The 24367-nt window shown below is 43.0% G+C and overlaps 1 protein-coding gene across 4 annotated transcripts; it reads left to right on the forward strand.

Moving 5' to 3' along the window:
* Nucleotides 1–1708: 1708 nt before the first annotated feature.
* Nucleotides 1709–23354, forward strand: LOC136712336 (platelet-derived growth factor subunit A). Of its 4 annotated transcripts, none has more exons than XM_066688852.1 (7): nucleotides 1709–2335; nucleotides 3180–3276; nucleotides 10254–10361; nucleotides 11580–11767; nucleotides 19047–19173; nucleotides 20071–20211; nucleotides 21135–23354. In XM_066688852.1, the coding sequence occupies exons 1-6, from the start codon at nucleotides 2273–2275 to the stop codon at nucleotides 20163–20165; spliced, it is 678 nt and encodes a 225-aa protein (XP_066544949.1). In that variant the 5' UTR covers nucleotides 1709–2272; the 3' UTR covers nucleotides 20166–20211; nucleotides 21135–23354. The 4 variants fall into 4 exon arrangements, with proteins under 4 accessions (XP_066544949.1, XP_066544950.1, XP_066544951.1 ...); XM_066688853.1 differs by having other exon boundaries at nucleotides 21138–23354; XM_066688854.1 differs by lacking the exon at nucleotides 20071–20211.
* The last annotated feature ends 1013 nt before the right edge of the window (nucleotides 23355–24367 follow it).

The following is a 24367-nucleotide window of genomic DNA, read 5'->3' on the forward strand; positions in this document are numbered from 1 at the left end:
AACTGTCCAAAGCAACATACTACTGCATTTCCAGATATCTGTCCCAGCTCAGGGGGCTCGGCTATAGCGCAGCTCTCACTGATAGCAGGTAACTGAGAGGTCTAATGGAGGTTTAGATCTCTCTCAAGGGACGTTTAAAACACTGTTGGGGGGAATACTTGTCGTCAACTACGTGCCACTGTCCCCACGGTCTCCGCCGGTTCCGTTAGCAGGCCAGGGGATTTGTGAAAGGTAGGCTTTCGCGTGTCCCACTGGACAGAGACCACCCGGCAAGACCCTGCTGTATCATGTGACCTTTGAGAGGCTAATTATGCTTCACGTGTGAACAACATTAGCACTGCTGTTGGAAACCGGAGCATGTGGGCAAGCAAAGGTACTTCCTCCCAGGGCTTACTACACAGTTTTATTTATATCCCTGGCGGTCTGCATTTTGCAAACTTTCTGTCCTGTTTGTTTGCCTTTTGGTTTTGAATGAACGCTGAAGTGTGAATGGAAGCAGGTGGCAGGTTATCGTCTCCATTACAGTCTATTGTTTTAAATAATGGCTGTTTTGAGAGCATTGCAATGGTGCGCTTTTGCGCGCGTTTAGATGCTAAACAGGCTTTTTAAAAGCGCGTCTGTGCAGATCAGCCTGATTGCGCTTCTTCTCTGAACGTCATTAGACCCGCGTGTGAATGATGTCACTTCTTGTTCTGGACAATTTTCAATGCATTACAGACATTGCGCTTTAAAATACAACCGATCAACCGACATTAATGAATGGATGTTTTTAATTAAACAATCAATTCATTTATCACTGTAATGTTTTAAAGAAACTGTTCACAAAAAGCATTGAGTTATTCCATATTTGAAGAGATTTCACTTCAAATATGGAATAACTCAATGCTTTTTGTGAACAGTTTCTTTAAAACATTCCATATTTGAAGTGAAATCTCACCTTCATCAAGTTTACCATGGCCCGATTGAATAATAATCGCATGCCAATATTTGTATATGGTCAATACTTTTGTTTCCCACTGACAGTCGCATGGCAATGGCCTATCTGCTCTTAAACTGCTATGAACAAATCAACTATAGCAACACTACTAACTCAAAAACACCACACTAATAACACTATTATCAATCATATGTCCTGGCTTATCCGCAGCCGGAGGACCTGTTTCTGAGCCCCTCGTTCTATCACATGTTGGTGGGGTTATGGTTTCGTCTATATGTTATATATATATATATATATATATATATATATATATATATATATATATATATATATATATATATATATATTATTGTTGTCTATATATTATATTGTCTATACACATCACCCTTAACGCATCCATTAAAACCAGTTATGGCAATGAAGCTATAACACACGCAAGACCAAGGTCTAAGGTGCTTATATTAATGAGAGGGGCAACGCTTGCTCTATTGAAAGAGACCGGTTTCAAACACAAGGTCGAGGCGCTGAGGTTTAATAACAGCTTTGCAAATTGGTCTTAGGCTTTACTGGGTTTGCCTGGAAAGAAAAAGTGGAAAAATAGCCGGAGACCTGCTCGCAGCCTGCACAGCTCCTGCAGGCAGATCTAAGGGGCGAGGGAAGGAGGGAGCAGCCAACCAGGGCTGATGTGACATTATTACCCCGGCGGGGGGAGGCGCATTGGGGGGGGAGCTAAATTATATCCTCTGCTGGGAGGGTTTGGGCTTCATTCAGTGCAAGACTTCAGACTTTACCGGGCAGCTGGGATCTGTCTCAGTCACATCAGGAATTAAAACAAGCCAGCAAGAAGAGACCTCCAGAAAACTAAAAACAAACTTTTATTCCTGGGTGACAAGCTTGAGGATCTTATAAAAGACCACTTTCAGCTTGAAGCTTACCTGTGCAAGGATCACATACAGTTTGCAAAAGCTGAACAGAATAACCCGAGCTCTGCCCTTGACACTGAAACACCTAAGACTGGAGGTGCGCTGCGTTTAAACCCGGTCATTGCTGTTCACATATGTGGCTTTGAAACAGGTTTTGTGAAGATGATTCTCTGATGCACAGAAACATGCTCTTGTTTCGGCTGGTCACTCATCACCCTCACGGACAAGCCCGGAGCCCAGGACCCCAGCTGTGAACTTCCTCTATGATTCACAATCAAACGGCAATAAAGATCTGCACCCACCCGTTACTCTTTCTAAGGGATGGTACTGACTGCTCTGAGGTTGGGAGCCACTCTTCAGCTCCTGTTGTACACGTTTTTCTTGGTTTGGGGCAAATCGAAATTAAAGGGAGATGAGGACGTCGGTGTGCTCGGTGCTCGTCTGCTGGGTGTACCTGCTGTGCGCCGGGGCTGAGGTAAGGGTGCGGGACGGGACCGGTGCACCCCTCACTTCACTGTGTCTCCCCTGTAATAACGCTGTCCCATGTGGTGAGGGGGGAAGAATACGTTATGCGGTGCAACACTGTTTCAATTCATTCCGCCGTTACATTGATACACTGTTCTTGATAGGACTTTTGCGCAGTTGCCTATATTAAATTAAATCAAAACTCAAACTACACGCATGCACACCATAGCGGCTACAGTAACAGTGACGAGCCGGACAGGCTTCTCCAGCAGATGGACGCAGTGTTGCAGATGTCTGTCCCGGGTCTTCACTGCAGACCTGCAGCAGCCACCCTGCCTTCCACACTAACTCATTGCTGTAATTTATACCATAGCGCTCCCAGTTTAAAGCAAATGGGCATTGCATTGTCTCTGTAACTTTGTAAATGCTTGATTGATTATTTATATATCGATATCCTCTCTCTCTTGCAATGCTTGTAGGCTAAGCACAATTAATACATGCTTATTGAATCCAGTCCAGTTTTAACTGCGCATGGGTCGGTCTGGTTTCAACCCGAGCTTCCCAAACCCATGCACCTTCTTTCCACCTCCAACCCCATGCGCTTTTCCTCTACCTCTAAAAGACAGCCCGTTTGCAACAAGTGCCACTGCAGCCCCACCGCCCGCCCTGTTCCCATCAAATGCTGTCGCAGGACTGGGATTCAAGACCACTGAAAGTGCGGCAACAAAACGCAGAAAGACGCGCTTTCGGTTGTGTGTATGTATCTGTCTGTGGCCCTGGTACACAGAAATGCCTGACTGTACTTTCCCCTAATCCTGCCCTGTCTGTCTGTCTGTCTGTCTGTCTGCCCCAAGGAAGTGCCGATCCCACAGGAGCTCATCGAGCGTCTGGCTCACAGCGAGATCCGCACCATCAGCGACCTCCAGCGCCTCCTTGAGCTTGACTCCGTAGGTAAATCCTGTTTTTCTTTCTTCTCTGAACTTTGCTCATGCCCATGATTTCTGTCTGCTAAGTGAAAAGAGAGTCTGTTGTGCAGCGTTTGCCGTGTTTATAAGTTACTCGTAATAAAACCCCAAGAGATAGCGCGGTGGCATGCGGTGAGCGGTGGCAGAAGCGGTGACTATAATAGATTATATATATATATATATATATATATATATATATATATATATATATATATATATATATATATATATATATGGATGCTTGAGCCATCATCTAATGCACAAAGCGTGCGAATCGGTCCTCTTCATGAAGCAACAACACATTTCCATGCAACCTATATTAACATAATACATTAATTAAGTTTATTTTGTATAGCCCAATTAACAGGGTGGCCAAAGATTGATGAACAAACAAAAATAAACAAGTAAATAAATCACAATCAATTAGTACATTACAATACAAATAAATCATTAGGTATGGAGGAGAGAAAAATAAAGGCTCCTATAGGACAGCAGATTGTTATAAGAAAAAAATAATCTCTAATCGCATAATGGTTACCCCTAATGGTTTGCTCTTTCATTTTTTGTTGTTCTTAGACTAACGATTAGATCACCTAGCGCTCATGTGCCAAACTCTAAAGCATGCATCTCCATCAGTGGCTAAGAAATGAAGTTTGTGAAGCCAGGTGCCGCAGGAAACAGAGCCAAGCTACAGTCCACAGGATCATTACCCCATTATTTTTCCATGGCACAAGAGTATTCAATTATTAGGATTATTTTTTATCTTTGTGTGTTGAAGAAAGAGGTCTAATACATAAAGGAATACCTATCATGCATGCAAGGTCTCCCAGAATATGCATGTGTTGGTTACTTAGAAATCAAAATCTGCAAGAGAATGATGGAGCAAACATCAATAATAAAAATCTATACATATACATACATGCACCATATAACTTTCACTGTGGTATTTATTGGCACGCATTCCTCGAGCAGTTGTCACCACCATAATCTCGTTTTTATGACACCGGGGGAAAATATGCCATGTTGTAAAAAGAGTCCGAAACACCAAGGGGGGTCTGGGTGCTGGACGTGGATCCATGTCGGGCCATTTTCTAAGCGACAGATTGTGTTTCAGGGTGATGCTGAAGCTGTTTGCTTTCACATGAACCTATATTTACTCAGCCCTGTGCCATATATCACTGTGCTTTTCTTATTGTTTGGCCACAGGTGGCAAGTGGGGGAAACCCCTTTAAATTACTAACAAAACAAAGGTTAATCATCATTTATTAGCAAAATACAGCAAGTTGGTCTTTGGCCATTTCAAGTTCAAATATATAGGAGGTATCTGTAGGCCTATAACTTGAAAACAAAATTATATATGTGGACTATAACTGATACAGATTTATAGAAGAAAGCAAAGTGGTTTGGTCATGTAAATCTTGCACAATATGCTTTTTTTTTTTAACGCACATTAGTGTTTGAGTAAGCTTGCGGTGTGAGTTACACAATGGACAGAAACTATTACCATATACACTCACCTAAAGGATTATTAGGAACACCATACTAATACTGTGTTTGACCCCCTTTCGCCTTCAGAACTGCCTTAATTCTACGTGGCATTGATTCAACAAGGTGCTGAAAGCATTCTTTAGAAATGTTGGCCCATATTGATAGGATAGCATCTTGCAGTTGATGGAGATTTGTGGGATGCACATCCAGGGCACGAAGCTCCCGTTCCACCACATCCCAAAGATGCTCTATTGGGTTGAGATCTGGTGACTATGGGGGCCAGTTTAGTACAGTGAACTCATTGTCATGTTCAAGAACCAATTTGAAATGATTGGACCTTTGTGACATGGTGCATTATCCTGCTGGAAGTAGCCATCAGAGGATGGGTACATGGTGGTCATAAAGGGATGGACATGGTCAGAAACAATGCTCAGGTAGGCCGTGGCATTTAAACGATGCCCAATTGGCACTAAGGGGCCTAAAGTGTGCCAAGAAAACATCCCCCACACCATTACACCACCACCACCAGCCTGCACAGTGGTAACAAAGCATGATGGATCCATGTTCTCATTCTGTTTACGCCAAATTCTGACTCTACCATCTGAATGTCTCAACAGAAATCGAGACTCATCAGACCAGGCAACATTTTTCCAGTCTTCAACTGTCCAATTTTGGTGAGCTTGTGCAAATTGTAGCCTCTTTTTCCTATTTGTAGTGGAGATGAGTGGTACCCGGTGGGGTCTTCTGCTGTTGTAGCCCATCCGCCTCAAGGTTGTACGTGTTGTGGCTTCACAAATGCTTTGCTGCATACCTCGGTTGTAACGAGTGGTTATTTCAGTCAAAGTTGCTCTTCTATCAGCTTGAATCAGTCGGCCCATTCTCCTCTGACCTCTAGCATCAACAAGGCATTTTCGCCCACAGGACTGCCGCATACTGGATGTTTTTCCCTTTTCACACCATTCTTTGAAAACCCTAGAAATGGTTGTGCGTGAAAATCCCAGTAACTGAGCAGATTGTGAAATACTCAGACCGGCCCGTCTGGCACCAACAACCATGCCACGCTCAAAATTGCTTAAATCACCTTTCTTTCCCATTCAGACATTGAGTTTGGAGTTCAGGAGATTGTCTTGACCAGGACCACACCCTTAAATGCATTGAAGCAACTGCCATGTGATTGGTTGGTTAGATAATTGCATTAATGAGAAATTGAACAGGTGTTCCTAATAATCCTTTAGGTGAGTGTATTGCTATCCAAATGAAGCTTTGAATGCATGTTTAAGTAAGCTACTGCACTGCCCAGGGCTAATGAGAATGGTGGAAGTAGTTTTTCTTCTTCTTTGAACTTGCCACACAGCAGAAGAGGTGCTAGAAAGGAATTAAAATGCTACCCTTTAACCAGAGGAATGTTTCTGCAGGGTAACTGTACACTATCACTGCTGCACGAGGTTCAACTGCCAGGCCCTAGACTGTCTGGGACTTTGCAGCCATTATCGCCAGAGTGTATTTACAGCCCTTGAGTTGTACATGACGCTATAAGAACCTGAAGCCCTTTATCAGACTCACTGTTCCCCCAGAAGCGGGTTTTTGTTGGCGATGTTGACGATGGCATAGATTGAGATTCTAGATCGAGACCTGAATTTGGCACGAGGATAAGGCTGTGGAAATGGGGTCTTCTGTGTGCGTACATGAGCATCATTCTAGAAGTTACCATTGATGATGAGAAGGTATGGAGAGCAGCTGTAGTTTGTGTTCACTTCTTCTGTGCTTGCTCAGTCCAGGCCAGTCCACTTTGTCACCCTGTAATTATGTGAGTCCAGAAAGTGGTCCATATGCTCTCAGCTACAGCTATACACAATGTGACGTTGCAGCAAAAAGCATCCGTAGACCGTGGGAGCTTAGGAACCGTTAGAATCCTTAGAGCCACATGTTCTAGAGTCACGGTTCTCCCAAAGTGGTGTCTGGAGAGGCATGGGGATTGATATGAGAAATGTCAACCTTCATTTACCTAATACAACCTGAATCTAGTGGTTTAATTAACTACAATACAGCTAGAGACAACGCAGCAAAATGTCACACGCATCCATCACAGATCCTCAGTCTGGAGTGGCTTCAGTCCTCCTTATATAATATATCTGCTGACGTTTGGGGTCTTCTATTTGCTCTCTAGTCCAGGTCTCAGTATAAAGTATTAAGCAGCCATTGGCATTGGATTTTGGCAGACCTTTTTCAGAGTTCACAAATGAAAGATAATCTCCCAAGACTTCTTTGTCTAAAAGAAAAAGCAAATATGACGGAGACGGTATAAATCATCTCTTTCAGTGCACCCCGATGAATTCAGATGGCCCCGTTATAAATATCCGAAGGCTATGTTTTCAGATGGAGGAGTAAGTTGTTCCACTGAATTTCAGATATCTGGCCAAATGCATTGTGCAATCAACGTGTTCCAGCACAGTCTATCAGGCATGTAGTTGATGATCTGCCTTTTGTGCGTTCGTCTCAGTGCGACAGGGAATTTAACTCCTAATTTAGGCACCATGATATTTGCAGAGTGTAAAATGCAATTTAACAATGGTTTAAAACATGAATGTCACCTGAGGTACCCTGCCAGCTCTTGCTTAACATTTGGAAACGTTTTGGGTCAGAGGGTCCAGTGAGGGACTTCGTGGCTTTGGGATTCAACAAATGACGGAAGGGTAGTTGTAAATGTACCTCCAATGTTCCCCTGGCTTGTCTTTTTCTTTAAGTTGGGCCGTCACACCCTGTCAGTCACCTGTTTCTAACAAAGATTGAAAGTGTTTTTTCAGTTTTCTATGGGTGGGCCACCCTGTCCTTTTTCAGGGGGTGAAAGAAAACAAAAAGGTCTTTGCTTTTTGTAACGAGAATCCTAAAAGAACTCTTCCCTTGTCTGAATTCCCCTGACTGACAACTCCTGTCTCCAAGGTGCCTCACACATGTTATTTTAATGGCAAGGTTGCTGCACCCGTGAAAAGGTTAGAAAGTGGAAGCTCCCGTGCTGGGAGTTCTCTTGTAGCGACCCGGGCTATTAAATGTAGGTTCACAAAGGCCTGGCACCTGTCATTAGATGTATCCCTGACAGGAAGGCTGTGCAGAGTTGTTTGACTGAATATCCTCCCTTTTACAAAGGCAGTGGTTACAAAAAAAGACAAGCAAGGGATGGGTAACATGCAATGGGCATACGGCTCGAATTTTTGGAAGCTGCACTTGAAAAACCCCAGACTGGATTGTGCTTTTTTCACACTTACTGCTAGGAAAATATTTGGTTAAGAGACCGCCAACTAAGAGATGTCAAAAATACATGCTAAAGGAAGTACTAAGAATGTAAAGCGTTCGAGATTCAGCGCATTGGATCACTAACGATCTAGAAAGTCATCTAGTTCCATTGGCCTACCCTCCCGGGCGGTCTTGGCGGGGGTCTCGGTACAATGCTTTGGTGTTAGAAGACTGAAAAGCAAATCTATATGAATTAATACACCTTCTCTGTTCAGTTGTTGCCTGAGGACACGGACTACAAAAAACGCCTCTTTCCTCAGCATCACATCATACCTGTTGTCCCAGAACTATCATATTACTATCCCTCCTACTCTGAGCCCTTTCTATTTTGATGTGGGCTTTTACAACACGGTCCTGTTTCCAGGTAATTCTCAAAGCAGCTTAGGCGTTGACAGAGAGTCACCATTATCTTCCCTGCGAATCTGGGACAGTTGTTCTTTAAAGACGCACTTTGAGCTCAGATTGAGTGACTATTTGCATATCAGCACAAGTGCAGTGGGGGTTAAAATGGCTTTGCTACACAGGCAACTGAAGGATATAAAAAAAAACTTCAGTTATATAAGATCTTGGAGACGTTATATTGTCTGAGGTTTAATAGCTCAGCTGTTGGAGTGTCCTGCTGTGGAGCCGTGGCCTCCTCTGCCATACAGACCATGTATCCGTGGGATTTGTATTGACTTGAGTGTTAAGCACTCTCACAATCCATTGCGTTTGTTCCCTTTTGCTCTAGTTGTTCACCAACGTTTATTTTTTTATTTTAGTCTGTTAAGTAGCTGGCCGAGCACAGATTGTGTTATTGTAAATACTGCTACAGAGAACCAGACGGTATGTACAAGGTTACAATGTCAACACACAACTGTCAACCTAACAGGGTAAAGCAGTAAACACATTTCAAAGGTTACCTAAATAACTGATTTAAAATTAAAAACACACAAATTAGCCACCTGTTACACGTTAAATAAATACCTGTCAGATGAATTTCCTCTCTTGATCGAATAGTGTTTGGATCGTGTTCAGTCCTCATTACTTCAGCCTAAGGAGTTTGTGTTCTCTAATGTTTGTGCTCAGCGGATGTTTCTCCACTTAAATGCTCTGGTATTACACAGCCTATATCCCCCTTCAGCTTGTGAATGCCTGAGGATATTGTAGGTGTGTTTTGGATGAGTGGTTCGAATGTCTTCGCTGAAATCATTGACATGGCTGGATTCGGAAGGGTCATGTGTCACATGGATGGCCAGTTCTTGTCTCCTCAATTTCTGTTACTGTCTTCTGGATTGGTGTCGCCGAAAAAACATGTTACCTACAGTTTGCCTATGACCTACAGTCACACCTGATACTTCACAGCTTATTTTTCTTGAAGAGTTCAACCCAGCCCACTCAGTGACAGAACCCTGACCGTACTTCACTCTGGGTGCCATAAACCTTTAGGCCTCTCCTCTTAATCTCCGTGTGAACTTTGCTCCCATGTTAGGAGGCAGTTAACATATTGTCTCAGACCCTAGTATTCTACCAAAGAGCGAAGCAGGCTTGTTGGTGTACTTTTTGACATACTTCTTGCTCCATCTGAAGAGTCTTTTAGCTTAGTTTATATCCACTGATGCCCATAAACGAATCGGGCCGATCTCTTATTCAGCGATGCTGCAACTTTTGCCAAATGATTGTGTAGGTCATTGACAAGTATTTATTTCTGCATCTGCGAAAGGAATTGGGTTGTTCTCTGAATCCCGTTAAATACCAGCCTATAATATAACTTTTATAACTGTGTGAATAATCTAGAGCATGCATGATCGTTTTTGTCGATAGAAGTTTTGTTACAAATCTATTGCATTTATTGGCTGGTCCTATTTTATTAATATATGAAGGCAAGAATGTGATTTCTGCAGGAAAGCATGTACTCCTGTCTGTCGGTACTTGCCACAAACGCATCCAGCTATTGAAGGTATTTGAAATGAACAATTGACAGAAAATTCAAGTTCACTGAGTTTTGCTTTGACAATGGAAATATGTTTTCTGCCAGGAAATGTTTGGGTTGCCTTCAGACAGGGAGCCGGGACTTGCTTTTCGGGACTTGTTTCCTCGCCTTCAGTTCTGAAATCCTGTTTTAACTTGCTGATTAAACCATATTATAGAGAGAACATGTTTTTAAATGTCATGTTTGTGATTTTTATTTTTTGTTTGTTTCAGGGAATGACGTCATTCCAGAATCCAAACACAGATCTTCTAAGGACTATTCCTCGAGTCACACTGACCTGAAGGTTTCTCAGACTCTAGTTAGAAAGAAGCGCAGTGTTGGTAAGACATGGGTTTGGGTCGTTCACCTTGTGGGTTGGAGAGGGGCCATCTCAATCCTGTGAGTATTGAGTGCATGCTACCAAAAGAACAGCAGGACAAAAAATTGTCTTTTCCTATAAAACTCAGACATTTAAGACATTTTCCTTAAAAAAAAAACCCATTTCGAAATACTGCAAATATTAGTGCAAATAAATAGTGCACGTTCTGATACAGGAATAACAGACACTTTAGGATAGAATTGTGGTAAAACAACCACTTATTTTCTTTGCAGTTAGCTCTGCAGAATTTAGAGCACATGACAGGAACAAAATATATATCCCCAAGCAAGGAAATTCCTTAAATTCACTTTCCTGTCACAGCTTGTTAAAGACGAGACTGGATTACCTTGTGAAATGCTTGCGTTTGGAAACAGGGGGTCGCGCAAAGTGCTGAAAAGCAAATCTTAATGTGTGTGTGTGTGTTCCAGGGGCGACGTGAAAATAAGCAACGTCAGCTCATTGTCGCTTGGGTGTGGTGACCCATAACCGCGATACAGTGAATCCTCTGTGACATTTAATGTCACTGTGGACAGATATAGACCGCAAAGGTATTTATAAGAGAGAAGTGGTGCGTGCGTTAGTGAGCTCCCGATGAGGGGGCAGGACGTCCTGCGGGCGACGGAGATGGCTACTATTTGAGATGCTTTTTCAGTGTGCAGGAAGCCAAGGTACTCGGGAGCATCGGGGACGCTGCCTCGTGGCCACAGTTCCCTTTGTGTTCGTCGCATGGGAACAAAACCAAGAAACAGAGACCTTAATACGTCTGCTTTGTCACCATTCTGTGAGAGGGACTTTTAATGGAGGACCTTCTTTTTGAAGTGAATAATGTTAGTTCCCTTCACCATAATTTATATCTGCCCTCACCAGGAAGCACTTGAAATGCAGCCTCCTCAGGAATCCTATCTCCCTTATCCATCCTCACTCCTGCGTTGTGAGGTCCTCAGTTGCCAGTTTCTGGATCTTTATTTGAAGAAAGTTGATTTGGCTTAGTATGTTCCCCTACTAAGACAAGTTATAGAGCACTAAAGAACTGAGAGGTCATTTTTTGCATTCGCATTGAAAGCAGAGCTCTGCATACCATTTTTACAGGTATGACCGTGTTTATCTCCCTCGAGGTCTGGATTGGCAGTTTTTGTAATTTTAACCCTTTGTGCCCTTCTCCCTGCGTCCCTTTCTTTAGAGGAAGCCGTCCCAGCTGTGTGCAAGACACGGACGGTGATCTACGAGATCCCGCGCAGCCAGATCGACCCCACGTCTGCCAACTTCCTGATCTGGCCGCCCTGCGTGGAGGTGAAGCGCTGCACCGGCTGCTGCAACACCAACAACATGAAGTGCCACCCGTCGCGGAGACATCACAGGACGGTCAAGGTAAGGACGAAGCCCGGCGCACTTAACACCACACCCCCCACCATGTTACACCCCACCATCCCACACAGCCGCCCCCCGCCTTGGCTCTCGTCCAGGCAGACTTGCGGAGGCAGTAAGTGAGACATCTCCAGTCGCCAGTGCAACAACTGCTGGACGGCGATGCAACATAATAGCTCTGCTTTGATCCCGGCCTGTGAATGTGGCGTCCAGATTACTGTAGCGGTCACAGGGCGATGCTTCTCGCTTCCCCTCTGTCTTTTCATATACGCCCAATATATATTAGAAGAGGAAACTTAAAAAACTGTGAAATAAGACACTGATCCAGATAATCGAGGTTTACAGTGCGTACCTGAGGTAGCATATTTAACGTCCTCACTAGGTTTGCAATTTTGCTGCTCCTCCGTCCATGTCTCCCGTCTTCACCGCCGCAGTTCCACACGCTGTCCACCTCACCCAGGGACGGCCCACCACGCTCCCCTAGTGACCTGCAGCCCCCGGGGGCCAAGCTTGTTTATGTTGACAAGCACCATATCTACCACTCATCTGCAAATCTTCTTTTGAGGAGCGTGCTTAGTGTCCGGGATGAGTATCTTTATCTATCACATGTTGCTAGTTAGAAAGTTGTTGGAGGGCCTCCGCAGATGTTGTGTTTTGATATTCTTTATGTTGTGTAGTGATTTCACAGGATGTAGGGCTGTTGGAGGAAGCCAGTGCGAATGCAAAGAACAGAAGCCAGACTAGCCAGACATTTTTTTCATCTCTTTACAAAGTTTGAGTGTAAAATTAGATGTGTGTGCTGGGAAACAAGCTATTTTATGTTGGGAAACAGGCGGTTTTATGTTGTTTTATATCGCATGAGACCTGTTTGGTTACGCGCCAGTGGGACATTATCTTCTGCCATGCAATACTTCACGGTACTATGCAATGGGAGACACTACAAATGCAGACTGGTAGATCTGGACAGGACTGACTTGCCTGAGGAGTCTGATGTGGGACGGCCCTTTGTGTTAATTGTAAGATAGCACTGTTATGCTTGACAAGCTCTCAGTTTGCATTTTTGTTTTTGTTTGCCCATCCATTTTTTTTTTGTTGGGTTGGAGGGGTGGGGGTTGTCCATTTTCTGGTGGCCTGTTGTGTTTAAGACGTGATGTGACAGCAGGTCAGTTGGGACAAGCATTTCATTGTGGGACTTGCCTTTGAATCTGACCCCCGCCATCGCAAACTGAATCACAGGGCGCTGGCCTCTTCTGATTAACTTGCGACTGCCAGGGCTTCCTTTTGATATAATGGATTGTTTTTAGACATCAATGGGAGCTTTTTAAAATGTCTGCGCAAGGGGAAATGAATGCCATTATTGAGCAGATCGCGCAGGGGGAAAGACGGGCGTGTTTGCGGCCGGTGGTTTGTGTGGGTTACTCCCGGAATGCAGTTCCATATAGCTGTTTCTGTTTCTCTCTGATGACGTGATCGTGGACAAACAAGGTCCCTTCAGGATATTTAAGTATTAATAGAGCTGGTTTCGGCGGAGGTCAAGGCATTCCGTATTCGAGTCACAAAACAGGGTCTTAGAAAAGCTTTATTCTGAAAAGGTCAGGGACTGATGCCGTGGTTGCGCCATTCGGTTCAGACATTTATGATATTGTGTACCGAACATCATCCCGTGCCAAGTTGTGACTCTGAAGGGGTCGGTGTTAGGGTGTAGTGAAAGGGGATTTTTTTTAGAGAGTCATTTTTTCAGTTATGGGAAAAACACACTCATATATTCATTGCTTTGCATGTGTGCAGGAAGTCTCGGTTAATGTTTTAATTCTGACCACAAACTGTCTACACATCATTCAGAAATAGTGTGGTAAAAAAAGGAAAACAGTCTGTAAATGAGATCGCTCTGGGGAATGTTAATCCAAAACCATATTTTAGTTTTTACGCCCCGTGGAGTATTCTACCGATAAGAAGATCTCAAAGGAAACATTAGTAGGGTGTGTAACATAATGCAGAAGAATGTGCTCAAGAGCTTTTAGAAAGCTATGGTGAAATTAAACATGTACTGTATTGGAAAATAAATAAATAAATGGTCGAGAGAACAGGTCTGTCGGCTTTCCTTGCTTCCCCAAAGTGTCTCTCCTCATGGTGTTGGTGCTCCCTGTCCACGGACTCGCACGTCAGAAACTAGTCCTGTGAGATTAGCTTCTCGATTTTGTTCTCACTAGGGTACTTCCTCTCTGTCAGGGGGCTGGGGGGGACGGACAGACACTTAATCCGGTAGTCGGTCTGCAGGGGTCAACCGCTATCAGTCTCCAGTGAAACCCGGCTGCTGCTCAAACATGCAGCCTTACATTTCCAGTAAATTTACAGAGGAGGACCTCAAAGACGAGCAAGGCTGACCCTCATTCCAGAGTGCTGTTGCGTTAGGTGGATTACATCTAGTATATCCCTGGGCACCATGGCAGGTCTCTGACCCACTGGCTCTCCGTCTGGGTGGCTGGCGCTCGGTGTCGCCAGGGCCTCTTGCTGGCGTAGCTGTTCTTGACTCTGAGGACGCCACTCCCTGCTTGCGAGACATCCGTTCAGCTATTTCATTCTCTTCTTTCTTTCTCCTTCACTGTCTCTTTGGGGCGGGAGGAATATCTAGATGAGGAGCACAATGGCCCTCATTTTAGACACAATTAATCCAATGAGATGATAGTGTTTTTAAGAGTGTGGCTGATGGAATCTGAGATGGATTCGGTTTGTTTCCTCTGACGGTTTTGACATGCCATTCTCAACTCCCTGTGCTCGAATGCGGGAGGCGAAGGAATACCCAGTTAGCAAGATGCGATCCTTCTCCTGTGTTGAAAGCCGGAGACGCAATGCTAAAGATGTCTTGGTGTAGGTAGGCCGTATAACAGTTGAAAATGGGAAGATAAACTTGTCTATTAGTGTACAGCTGGAGTGAGATCATTAATTACAGTTTCCCCAACAGGTGGTGTTTTTTTAAGAGATGAAACAGCAAGGATTTCATGATATCCAGTTGTGCTTTGACTTGTCAAATATGTCTTTGGTGTTTTTGGCCCCCGTCTTTGCTCCACGGTTAACTGCTTTTTGCCCATGGGGAAGAACAATACAAGAGTGAAGCTTCCCCATTTGAAAGACCTCGCAGTAATCTTAAAGGTCTCTGTGACTCTAAGGTTTTGAGTGAGAATGCAGGGACACAGATCACAGGTTCCTAAAGTACCAAATGGGTATTTCAGAGACAGTGAAATGTGTGTTGTCTTTTAAATTTCCAGGAAACACTAGATCAGCGTTAGATAGTGTTGCTATTCTTGAAGCTTTAACCGGAATACAGATGCGTAGATCTTGCATTAAAAATACACAGAGAGCCTTGTGACGTTTAATTTAATTTATGATGCTGCCGCCTGTACATCACGTATCGAGAGGGTTTTCTTTTGGAAATCCTGCTCACAGCTGTTTCCATATTTGTGTTATGCTGAGGGTCCTGTTATCACCGGAGTTCCTTTCCAAACCTGGGCTGGGGGGCTCCCCCCTGAAGGTCAACAATGTGCTGGGAGACGGCAGGGGTTTGTTAACGCCAAGGTCACTTTCATAATTAGTGGAGGAGGAGTGCCTCAGTGTGGATGCTTTTAATTTATTTACAGGGTGTGGAGTGTTAAATAAAGACCCTAAAAGCAACTTGTTCTTTGCTCTGATGGTATTCCCTTTTAAGAAATAATGAGTTAGCCGTGTGAACCAGTAATGCATGGCATCATCGATAATGATCTGAAAGATAATACCTAACAAAAATAAACAATGCCATTGCTACCTGCAAATAGTTTTTACAATTCAATCTCTGATATTGGTTGGATGGTTGGATTTCTTACATTTTTTTTCTTCTGTTTTTTCTAAATAAAAACATTGATTTTTGGGTAATTATACCAACCTGAGTTTTTATTGATTCAAGTGATCAGATTTCCGTAGCAACATGCTCCTTCACATCTGGCTGTGATGGGACATTTGGTCACACCAGACTATGAAAGGCATGAACAGTGCCTGATGATAAATTCACCATTGTAATGGGAGATATAGGAATGTCTGAGATTTTATACAATGAAAATGGACCAGCGCTGCAGCTTGGCCTAACAGCAGTATTTGGCATGAGAAGAGTTGGGTTCTGCACAAAAGCAGAGTGTTTTAAAACTCCCCATGAGATCATTCTGTACAGTGAAGGCTATTATAATAACTGGTCTTTATTTTTACATGCATTTCAAAAAACATGCTCAATTTACATTTTCCTTATATTGAAAACCAGTTATGGATACTTTAGAATTTTCCAGGCGATTTGCAAATGTTAACAAACTCCCTGTCTGTGCTGTCTTGTCTGGGTCCCGTGCAATAATTCAGTTATTGAACTTAAAGCGTTTTTGTTCTGGTCTTGGGATCATTTGTTGCATTTGAGCTGGTTGTTCATTGGTCACTGACTGACACCCTCTAAATCAATAGCTGAACTGGTTTGACCGCAGTGGATTTTTAGCCCTCTGACTTGCCATTCATATAAATTTGCAGCAGAAATGGTCCCATCTCACCTTCTCACCATACCATGGATTAATGGTATATAAAGAGCTTAATTCTTTGCATTAGAGCTTCATTGATATTTCAGATTTATATTTTATTATGCTTTAAATTGGTTAATTTAGCTACGGAGCAGTTTATTAAAATATGCCTTTTTGTGTGTTTTTATTCTAATTACTTATTTCCCAGGTGTCTTCTCTGTCCTGTGTGACATGGATTAACAACAAACATTAGGTAAAGGAATATTTACATACGTGCCCATTCTTAATTAACCCTCAGTGGACACTAGGCTCTCACACACGAGTGAACCCAGGCTGCCCCGTCAGTTAATGTAAACCTTAATTCCTCGAGGCATATCGGATATCGTTGCAGAACTGCTCCCAAATTCTTTCTCAGGCCCGAGATTCCAAGCTTTGCATTATAGCCGACCGATATAAATAGTAAGGGCATGTTTGCTTCCTTTGAAGTTGCCCTACTTAATTATTTGGGAAGATGAAACAAATTAGATTAAACAAAAAAGAAATACATTGGCTTTCAAAGGGGCTGGCAGTTATACACTGGGACCGAAACGAAGAGGGAAAATACATGGCTGTGACCCGTCGCTGACCTCCGCCACAAAGCATTCTTGCATGTCGGAGGCAGTTTTAAATCTTTCTCTGTGTAAATCTGACAGCCTTGAAAAATTTGTTGTCCCTGGCTTCGTCTGTCTGAGGGACTTTTGTTTGCTGGCAGAACGAGTGCGGGCCCCACTCCTTGTTGACAAAGTGGGCGGGCGTGGTGAGCTGTGTGGCGATCCCGGCACTATAGCACTCGCTGTTGGTTGACTGGGCCCTTGTCTGTCGGGTCTCGTCGGCAAAGTGAAGTGACGGTGTCTCTCTTGTGTGTTGTGAACCGCACTGCACCAGGGCGAGGACGATGGCACACACCTGGGCTGCTAGGAAGACTGGAGACACTTTAGCATTGTTATTGACTGTCCAGAGCTGATATGAGAGGCTGGGCTGCATGGATTTATTGTCATAACAGTGTGACTGGGACGCAGACTGCTGTCCTTGACCTGCGCCACACTTGGCTGCATGCAGCTGCAAATTAGCAGTTTAGCTGAATAGAAGCTGTTGTAGGACACATAAAGTCCTGTCTGTCCATGCTACATTGTCTCATGGTAAACTGAGGTGAGCTGCACCTATAAAAACATCTGTATCCCGTCAGCGCTGCTGTCTTTAAGCTCCTGTGCGCTGTTCAGAAATCCACTCTGCTCTCGTTGCTGGCAGGTTCCTGGAGACATCTGAAATCTATATGGGGCTTCAGGGTTGGATGTTTTCCCCCTGAGGGTCACTGCATGTACATCATGCAACGAACACTTCACAGGACTTTGTGTCACTTTAGTGGCAGGTGTTGTTTTTTTAAAGTCTATATTATTTAGAATTGGAATTTCTAAGGAACATTTGTAGTATCTATAATTCTTAGACTCCTTTTTGTGGCTCTTCTGGTAATCCATACATCGTTCTTGTTCTGGAATGACAAATTATTGTTTTCATGTTCCATAATTTCCTGACAAGTGTACTGCACCTTTCCCTGTATCGATCAAATGGACATTTTGTCATTGTTTTCTCCCAGATAAGCTCGAAAAGAGAGACATTTGTTTTCAACCACACAGACTTATGCAATCGCACCTGAAGTGCTCTAGGACCGGTGCCAAGACTCGCTGTATTTAATCATTCTGAGTTCTGAGAGATCAGATCGTTCCTGGGAGAGATTCTGGGACTATGGCAAGTTTCTCCCTGCCTTCCCACCGTCCCGTTCAGTCCTTGAAGGCAGACGTTTCATCGGGCTCCTCTGATGAGAGGAAGGAGAGTGTTTTAGCTGTCAGGCTGCAGGCAGCAGTCGTGTTGTCAAAATAAAACCAACGGTTCAAGATTACCTGTCAATATCCTGCCTCGTGCAATGATAAGGCACCCGGAGAGAGGCAGAATATCATTTCCATCTGTTTGAGGGACTGTGTGCAATGCATCGGGCAATATTACAGAATGTGGGCGATGTATTCGCGGTAGCTTCGCCTGCAGAACTGTGGTGGTTTCTGCCTGTTGCCTTTTGCAATCGGGATCCTGTTCTCTTCATCTCCATGGCGGAAATGTCAGAAATTCTGCAAGATGCGTTTCTATTCCAATCTTGACTCCCCTGTGTGTGTGAACGCTGATATTTACAAGCGCTCAGTGAATCAAAAATGTTCAGGCGCCATGAATATCAGTGTGTGGGAGGTTTCAGACAAGAGTACTGGCCTCCTCCATTTAATTAACTGAACGTTTTACTAGTCCCAACATTGGGTAACCTTTGTTCACTCTTGAGCAAAATAAACTAAATGCACTCTGTATGTCTGAAGCATACATATGTGCATCAGTCTATAATTTCTGAAGTTGTTTCACTCTCTGATCAGTTATTTCCACTTCACATCTTTATGGTTATTTCCCATCGGGGCTGTAGAAACGCAAGACGATTTCGTGCAGCAGTGAACTCATTCACGGAGATGCAGAGAGGTGTCTGCCTTTGTGATCTTAATGAAAAGATGCAGACGGTGTGGTTGTGGTAATAACAGAGGGATTAAAACATTCCAGCGCTCCTGTGTGTCTCAATTTGAGCACCAAACGAGTTATTTAGGCTGGCTGTTTAATCATGCCATGGTAGGATTGTGCTTCAGGCATTTACCACCTATGTTTTTTTTGTTTTTGTTTGTTTTTTACAGGTGGCTAAAGTTGAATATGTCAGGAGAAGACCGAAATTAAAAGAGGTCCTTGTGAGGTTAGAAGAGCATTTGGAATGTGTTTGTACGCAACAGCACCATGTCACAGAACACACAGATGTCGATTCAGGTATGGTATTGAACTACACTATTGTTGTCGCCATACTGTTTTCAGTTGTTTCAGTTAGCTTGAACCCGTTTCTCTCCCTTTATGAACCTTCTGTGATGTATTTCTACTTTCAGCCCCACCACTGAGAACTAAGTGGGATGAAAAAAAATAATTAGAATGGGTGGGCCTTAAATATTTGAGTTTCTGTGCTTTTTTCTTTTTTTCCGATTTACTAACGCTCCTTAGCCGATGCGGATTCCTTCTGCTAGGCTTCGCAGTGAGATATGTAGTCTGCCACAGCTCTCCCTATCTGAATGACCTTTTTCCCTACTGGGCGTCCTGCTGCAACCTTTGTATCTAAACTAAATTAGTACACGAGGAATCCATCATGCTCGGAGAGGCTAGTTTTTATGTAGTCGGTGCCTGGTACAGTTCTCCACAGTTGATAAGGCTCGAGAGCAGAGCTTTAGCCACCTGTGTTTCATACACTATAACACTAACCAGTACGCTGAATTTTTTGAAATTCAATTAATTTTACTGGCTTCTTTTATTTTTATCTTCGACCATTATACCTTCGGAAAAATATATTATTTTACTGCTTCTGGTTCAAGAACCTTTAAGAAAACATCCCTGCATAGCAGTTCTCCCACCACGCAGTTTTAATAAATCACATTGTTGCTGGAGAAGCACTGCAGTTATATTAATCAATGAACATGTTTATTGTTATAGCAGTCAACTGCTGGGAATTAGGGGCCCAAGACCCCCTGCCATGTAGACAACAGGTTAATCCCGAGATGTGCTCACAGCGCTCTCTGAAGAGATAAGCAGAGCTGCCGAACAGATAGACATCTTAAATATTTATGGCTTTCTGTGTATATTCAACTGAAATTCATCTCCTCTGGGCTTCTTTCTCTACAGCCCCACCCTTTGTGTTCACAGGAAGAACTAGGGTCACAGGTAAAAAATGGAAACGCAAAAAATTTAAACGCAACAAGGATTTATTGCCAACATAGACATAAAATACAGAATAGATGTCCCTCGGACCTGTGAGTGGTGCAGGTAGGACTTTACATGACAGGCTATAAATCACAAGCCAGCACAAGCAATGAAAACAGAAATTAATCACCTGGATCATGCCACTTGCGAAACGCTTATATAATTCTGGCACGGCTCTCACTGTGAGACTGCTTAGAGATCAGACTTGATTGGCTTTGATGCATCTACCTGCTGGCGAATTCTTCTGAGGGTTCTGTGTGTTTCACCTCACCTGTCCGCTCACCCTCTCGTCTTCCCTGCTGTTTGCCTTTGCTTTGCCGGCGCGAGTGAGCTGCTGCTCTGAGTCTCGGCCGTCCACCCCCTGCACCTACTCGCGGGAAATCCAGATTTCCTCTTCCAGCGAGCACAAAGGCACGCTTTATATAATCACGATGTAAATGATTTAAGGTGCAGAAGCTTTGCCTTCTTTTTTTTCCAGGGTGAGGAGTGGATCAAGGCAGTCTGGAAAGTTGATTGAATGCTTTGCCTAAATATATGTGTTTTAAAATAAATAATAAAAATCTCTGAGGTTTGCACTGAAAAATGTCTTGGAAAGGTTTATTAGCTAGAATGGAATAAGGGCAAAGTGTACTGAAAGGAAACTCACATTGGTACTAAAATATCTGTACAAGTGTGTGTATTTGAGACACTTTTTTATAGTTTTGACTTCATCAGCCATGATCTAATAATATCCTGAATTTAAATCATCTTCCAGAAAATTGGGGGAGGAAATAATTTAGTTTTTAGTATTTATTCTCCTTAAAATAATTTAGGGTTGAGCTACCCTTCAGTGAAAGATCTATAATATTAGTATATGTAATATAATTGTATTTAAACTTAATTTAAACTGTATTTAAACTGAAAATATAGACTAAGAATATAATCGATTTGGTGAGGGGCCTTCATCACACTTTTGATAATAACATCTTCGTACTTTCTTTCTCCAGCAGATGTGAGGTGAAAATTGCCTAAGGAAGGACTACTGCCTCGGGGAGGGAAGCAGCCGTCTCTCCAGACTCCCTGACCAACAACCAAACCAACGACGACTACAAAAGCAACAACCACAAGAATGCCAAAGGTGCTTCCTCACAATGACGGGAACTTGTTCCGAAATGTGAAACCGGTCGCTTCATTTCAATAGCAACAGCACTGCTGGCAGGTATACAAGACAGCTGAGGGGCCGAGAGAGAACAATGTGTGCCTTTCTTTCGCCCTCTTTTTTTTGGTATTGCAAAGTGAAATAATAAAAACGGACAGAAACCAAAAGAAAGGAATGGATAATCGCAGTCTTCTGGGACTATGCCACCGTTCTCTCTCCGGACAGGCGGTGAAAAGAGCAGTGCGCTGAGGCCGTACACGGAGAGGAGAGGCGTCTGAAGGGAATAAAGGGGTGATGCTGAAGGGGTCGGGGGCGCTTTGTGCTCAAAATCCGTGCTGCTTTCTGACGGACATTAATGGACTTCGTGCCAATGAAGGCGAGGTGGATAAAAGCCATTTGGGATCTGGAGAGCTGCTGAGGAACATTCTTGCCCAGTAGTTTAAAGTCCTTTCTTCATGGGAACCCTTAAAGAGAGAGCTGATTTTGTTTCAAACGTCAAGGATCTTTTAAAACAACCTCTTTCTTTTAACCTCTTCTAACCTTTTTTTGTTTTGCAGTGGACAACTTACATAAATGCAAAAGAAAAGTTGAGCATCCGACTGCAGTAATTGCAACTCGCCCAGTCTAGTTATAAACTATTTATACACCTGGACGTTTATTTTCTTTCAATATTAACCACGGCATTCAAATTGAATAAGTTTACAGGACAAAATCAAAGACTTTTATTGTGGTTCTTCCTTTATTTCACCATGTTCTGTAGGAATATCGATGAACTGTTATCCCTTGTGTGTTTTGTGTTCCTCTCATTATTAGTTATTATTTTTCCATTGTATTGGAACTATTTCACACGTGCAGCTGGTGTGAAATAATAATAATAATAATAATAATAATAATAATAATAATAATAATAATAATAAAACCAATCTATTTCTGAATAGCTGCTTTGTTCAGTGTAAGAAAAATGGTAGTGACAGAAACGTGGCTGCAAATATCTGAAAGAAAAGATGGGGGAGGGGGGGAAATCCTTTATTTTTGGTAAAATATTAAGCTTACGTATATTCATCAAGAAATATTTTCTTTTGTTGTGTTGGAATGTTTGTATTTGTAACTTTTTTTTTGTTTCAAACAACCAGTGAACTATTGTAATGCTCTTCTTAACTTAATGTTGCTTCTTTTAAAAGTTTCAGTTAACTTTCTTTTCATTCAGTTTCAATTCTGAGAGTTAAATATGACTTGTAACACACAGACAACCTTTGAGTTTCAGACCCTGCTCTGTTGACTCACACTGAGAAATTGTTCAGATATTGTATGCAAGTAAACAGACCCTAGCACAGCTATTTCTTTGTCTGATTATATGGTTTGTCGTGTAAATTTATGCATTTTACAAATCAGCAATAGCTACTCTCCATCAGATTACAACTAAAGTAACATTAACTTCAACAGCATCAGTGCAGTTTAGTTCTACAAGAAACAATAGCGGAGGGCGGCCTTGTATACAAAGATCAGAGAACATATACAGGGGTCCTTGGTGACTGAAACTCCTTTGAAGAGATGGAGGTTAAAGACCCCCTTACCACCTTCCTCATGTTGTAGGAATAAAATGCACTTAGTCTCATGTCTGATGTAAGCATTTCCAAAACCTGTCCATTGGACCCTCAATTTGAATTTGTCCGGGAGGTGAAAACAGCGAGATAAGGGAATGTCTTCAAAGTATGTGTGTTTCTTTTCTACGTGATAGTCCTGCTGCTATGTTATTTAAAGTGAAAACTGCTGCTTTCCTTTTTGTAGGTCAGATCTTCAAAGAAAACATTGTAATCGGTGCTATATATATATATATATATATATATATATATATATTTTTAAAAGAAGTGTTCACAGCCTGCCAGTCCATGACCTGGGCTCCAGCCCCGACCTTCTCCCAGCCATCAGCCGAACTCTGGGACCATCTCCACCGTAAACGTGCCACATGTCCCACAAGTTTTTCGGGGCTAGTTGGAAGAACAAATAATTTATATATTTATGGTTTCAATAAATATATTTCTGCTTTATTAAACTTTATACAAAAATATATTCTTGAGTCTTCGTGCTGCATTTGAAAGGGTATTTGTGCTGTTGATTATATTTGAGCCGGTTTGCCTAATGTTCGCTTATGCTGTATTATAAGCTATAGCCACTTGTGGTTACATGAATGTGTTTGTAATTGATGAGAAGACGCCTAAGTGTTTGGGTAGGGCAGTCCTGTCAATTTTCTGATGAAGTGTAGGCATCCTCATTTGCCATCATAAGGGAGAACAGCAAAGCATCTCGGCTCGGTGAAATACCAGAAATGCCAGACACCACATCTTAGAAATACTGCTGCAGACATATTACACACTTTGAAATGTTTCTCTGCAGTTCGTTTGTGGAACGTTTTGACATCTAGCCATGATGTTTGCGTTAAATGCATTACAGCTGTTGAGTTTGGACACAGTACCGTAGGATATTCTGTTCAAGCACCTTGTGCAGAAATACCTTTCTCTCCTCTCCAAACAAATGCAAGAAAAGAAAGGGGCAAGAGCAGCATCAAAAATCACAAGTGTCTCAATCACATTTTATTTATATGCTTGAGAGGAAATTACACAGCACGGCGTTAGTGCCGGTAATTGCAATCACAGTCCTTATAACGACTTTGAGATTGAGTGTCGGTTGGCTGGCCGCGTGTTGCCTGCTGACGTGCAAGGGAGGGTACGTTGTGCGTTTGCCCACCGCAAGTGGATATGCCACTGCAGCATCTCAGAGGAGAGGTCCAGTTACAGGAGCCCGCTTTAATGGCCGGCTGGAATTACAGACCCAAAGACATAACAAAAGGGCAGGACAGAGTCTGAAACCCCATGCATGAAGTGGAAAGTGCATTTTCCGCACATTTTTAATGGTGTGGGATGGAGCCTGCCAACAGCTGCTGCAAAAACGACCGTGAGACAGGCCGACATGCCGGGACTTGCTGGAGAGATCTGTGCGGGGCGGGCTGCTACCAACATCTGTCGCTGTAGCGCTGGAGCAGCCACACCATAATAAGAGCGGACGCGAGCTCTCGACACCTCT

The sequence above is a fragment of the Amia ocellicauda genome, chromosome 17 (assembly GCF_036373705.1).
Source record: "Amia ocellicauda isolate fAmiCal2 chromosome 17, fAmiCal2.hap1, whole genome shotgun sequence".
NCBI classification, from domain to species: domain Eukaryota; kingdom Metazoa; phylum Chordata; class Actinopteri; order Amiiformes; family Amiidae; genus Amia; species Amia ocellicauda.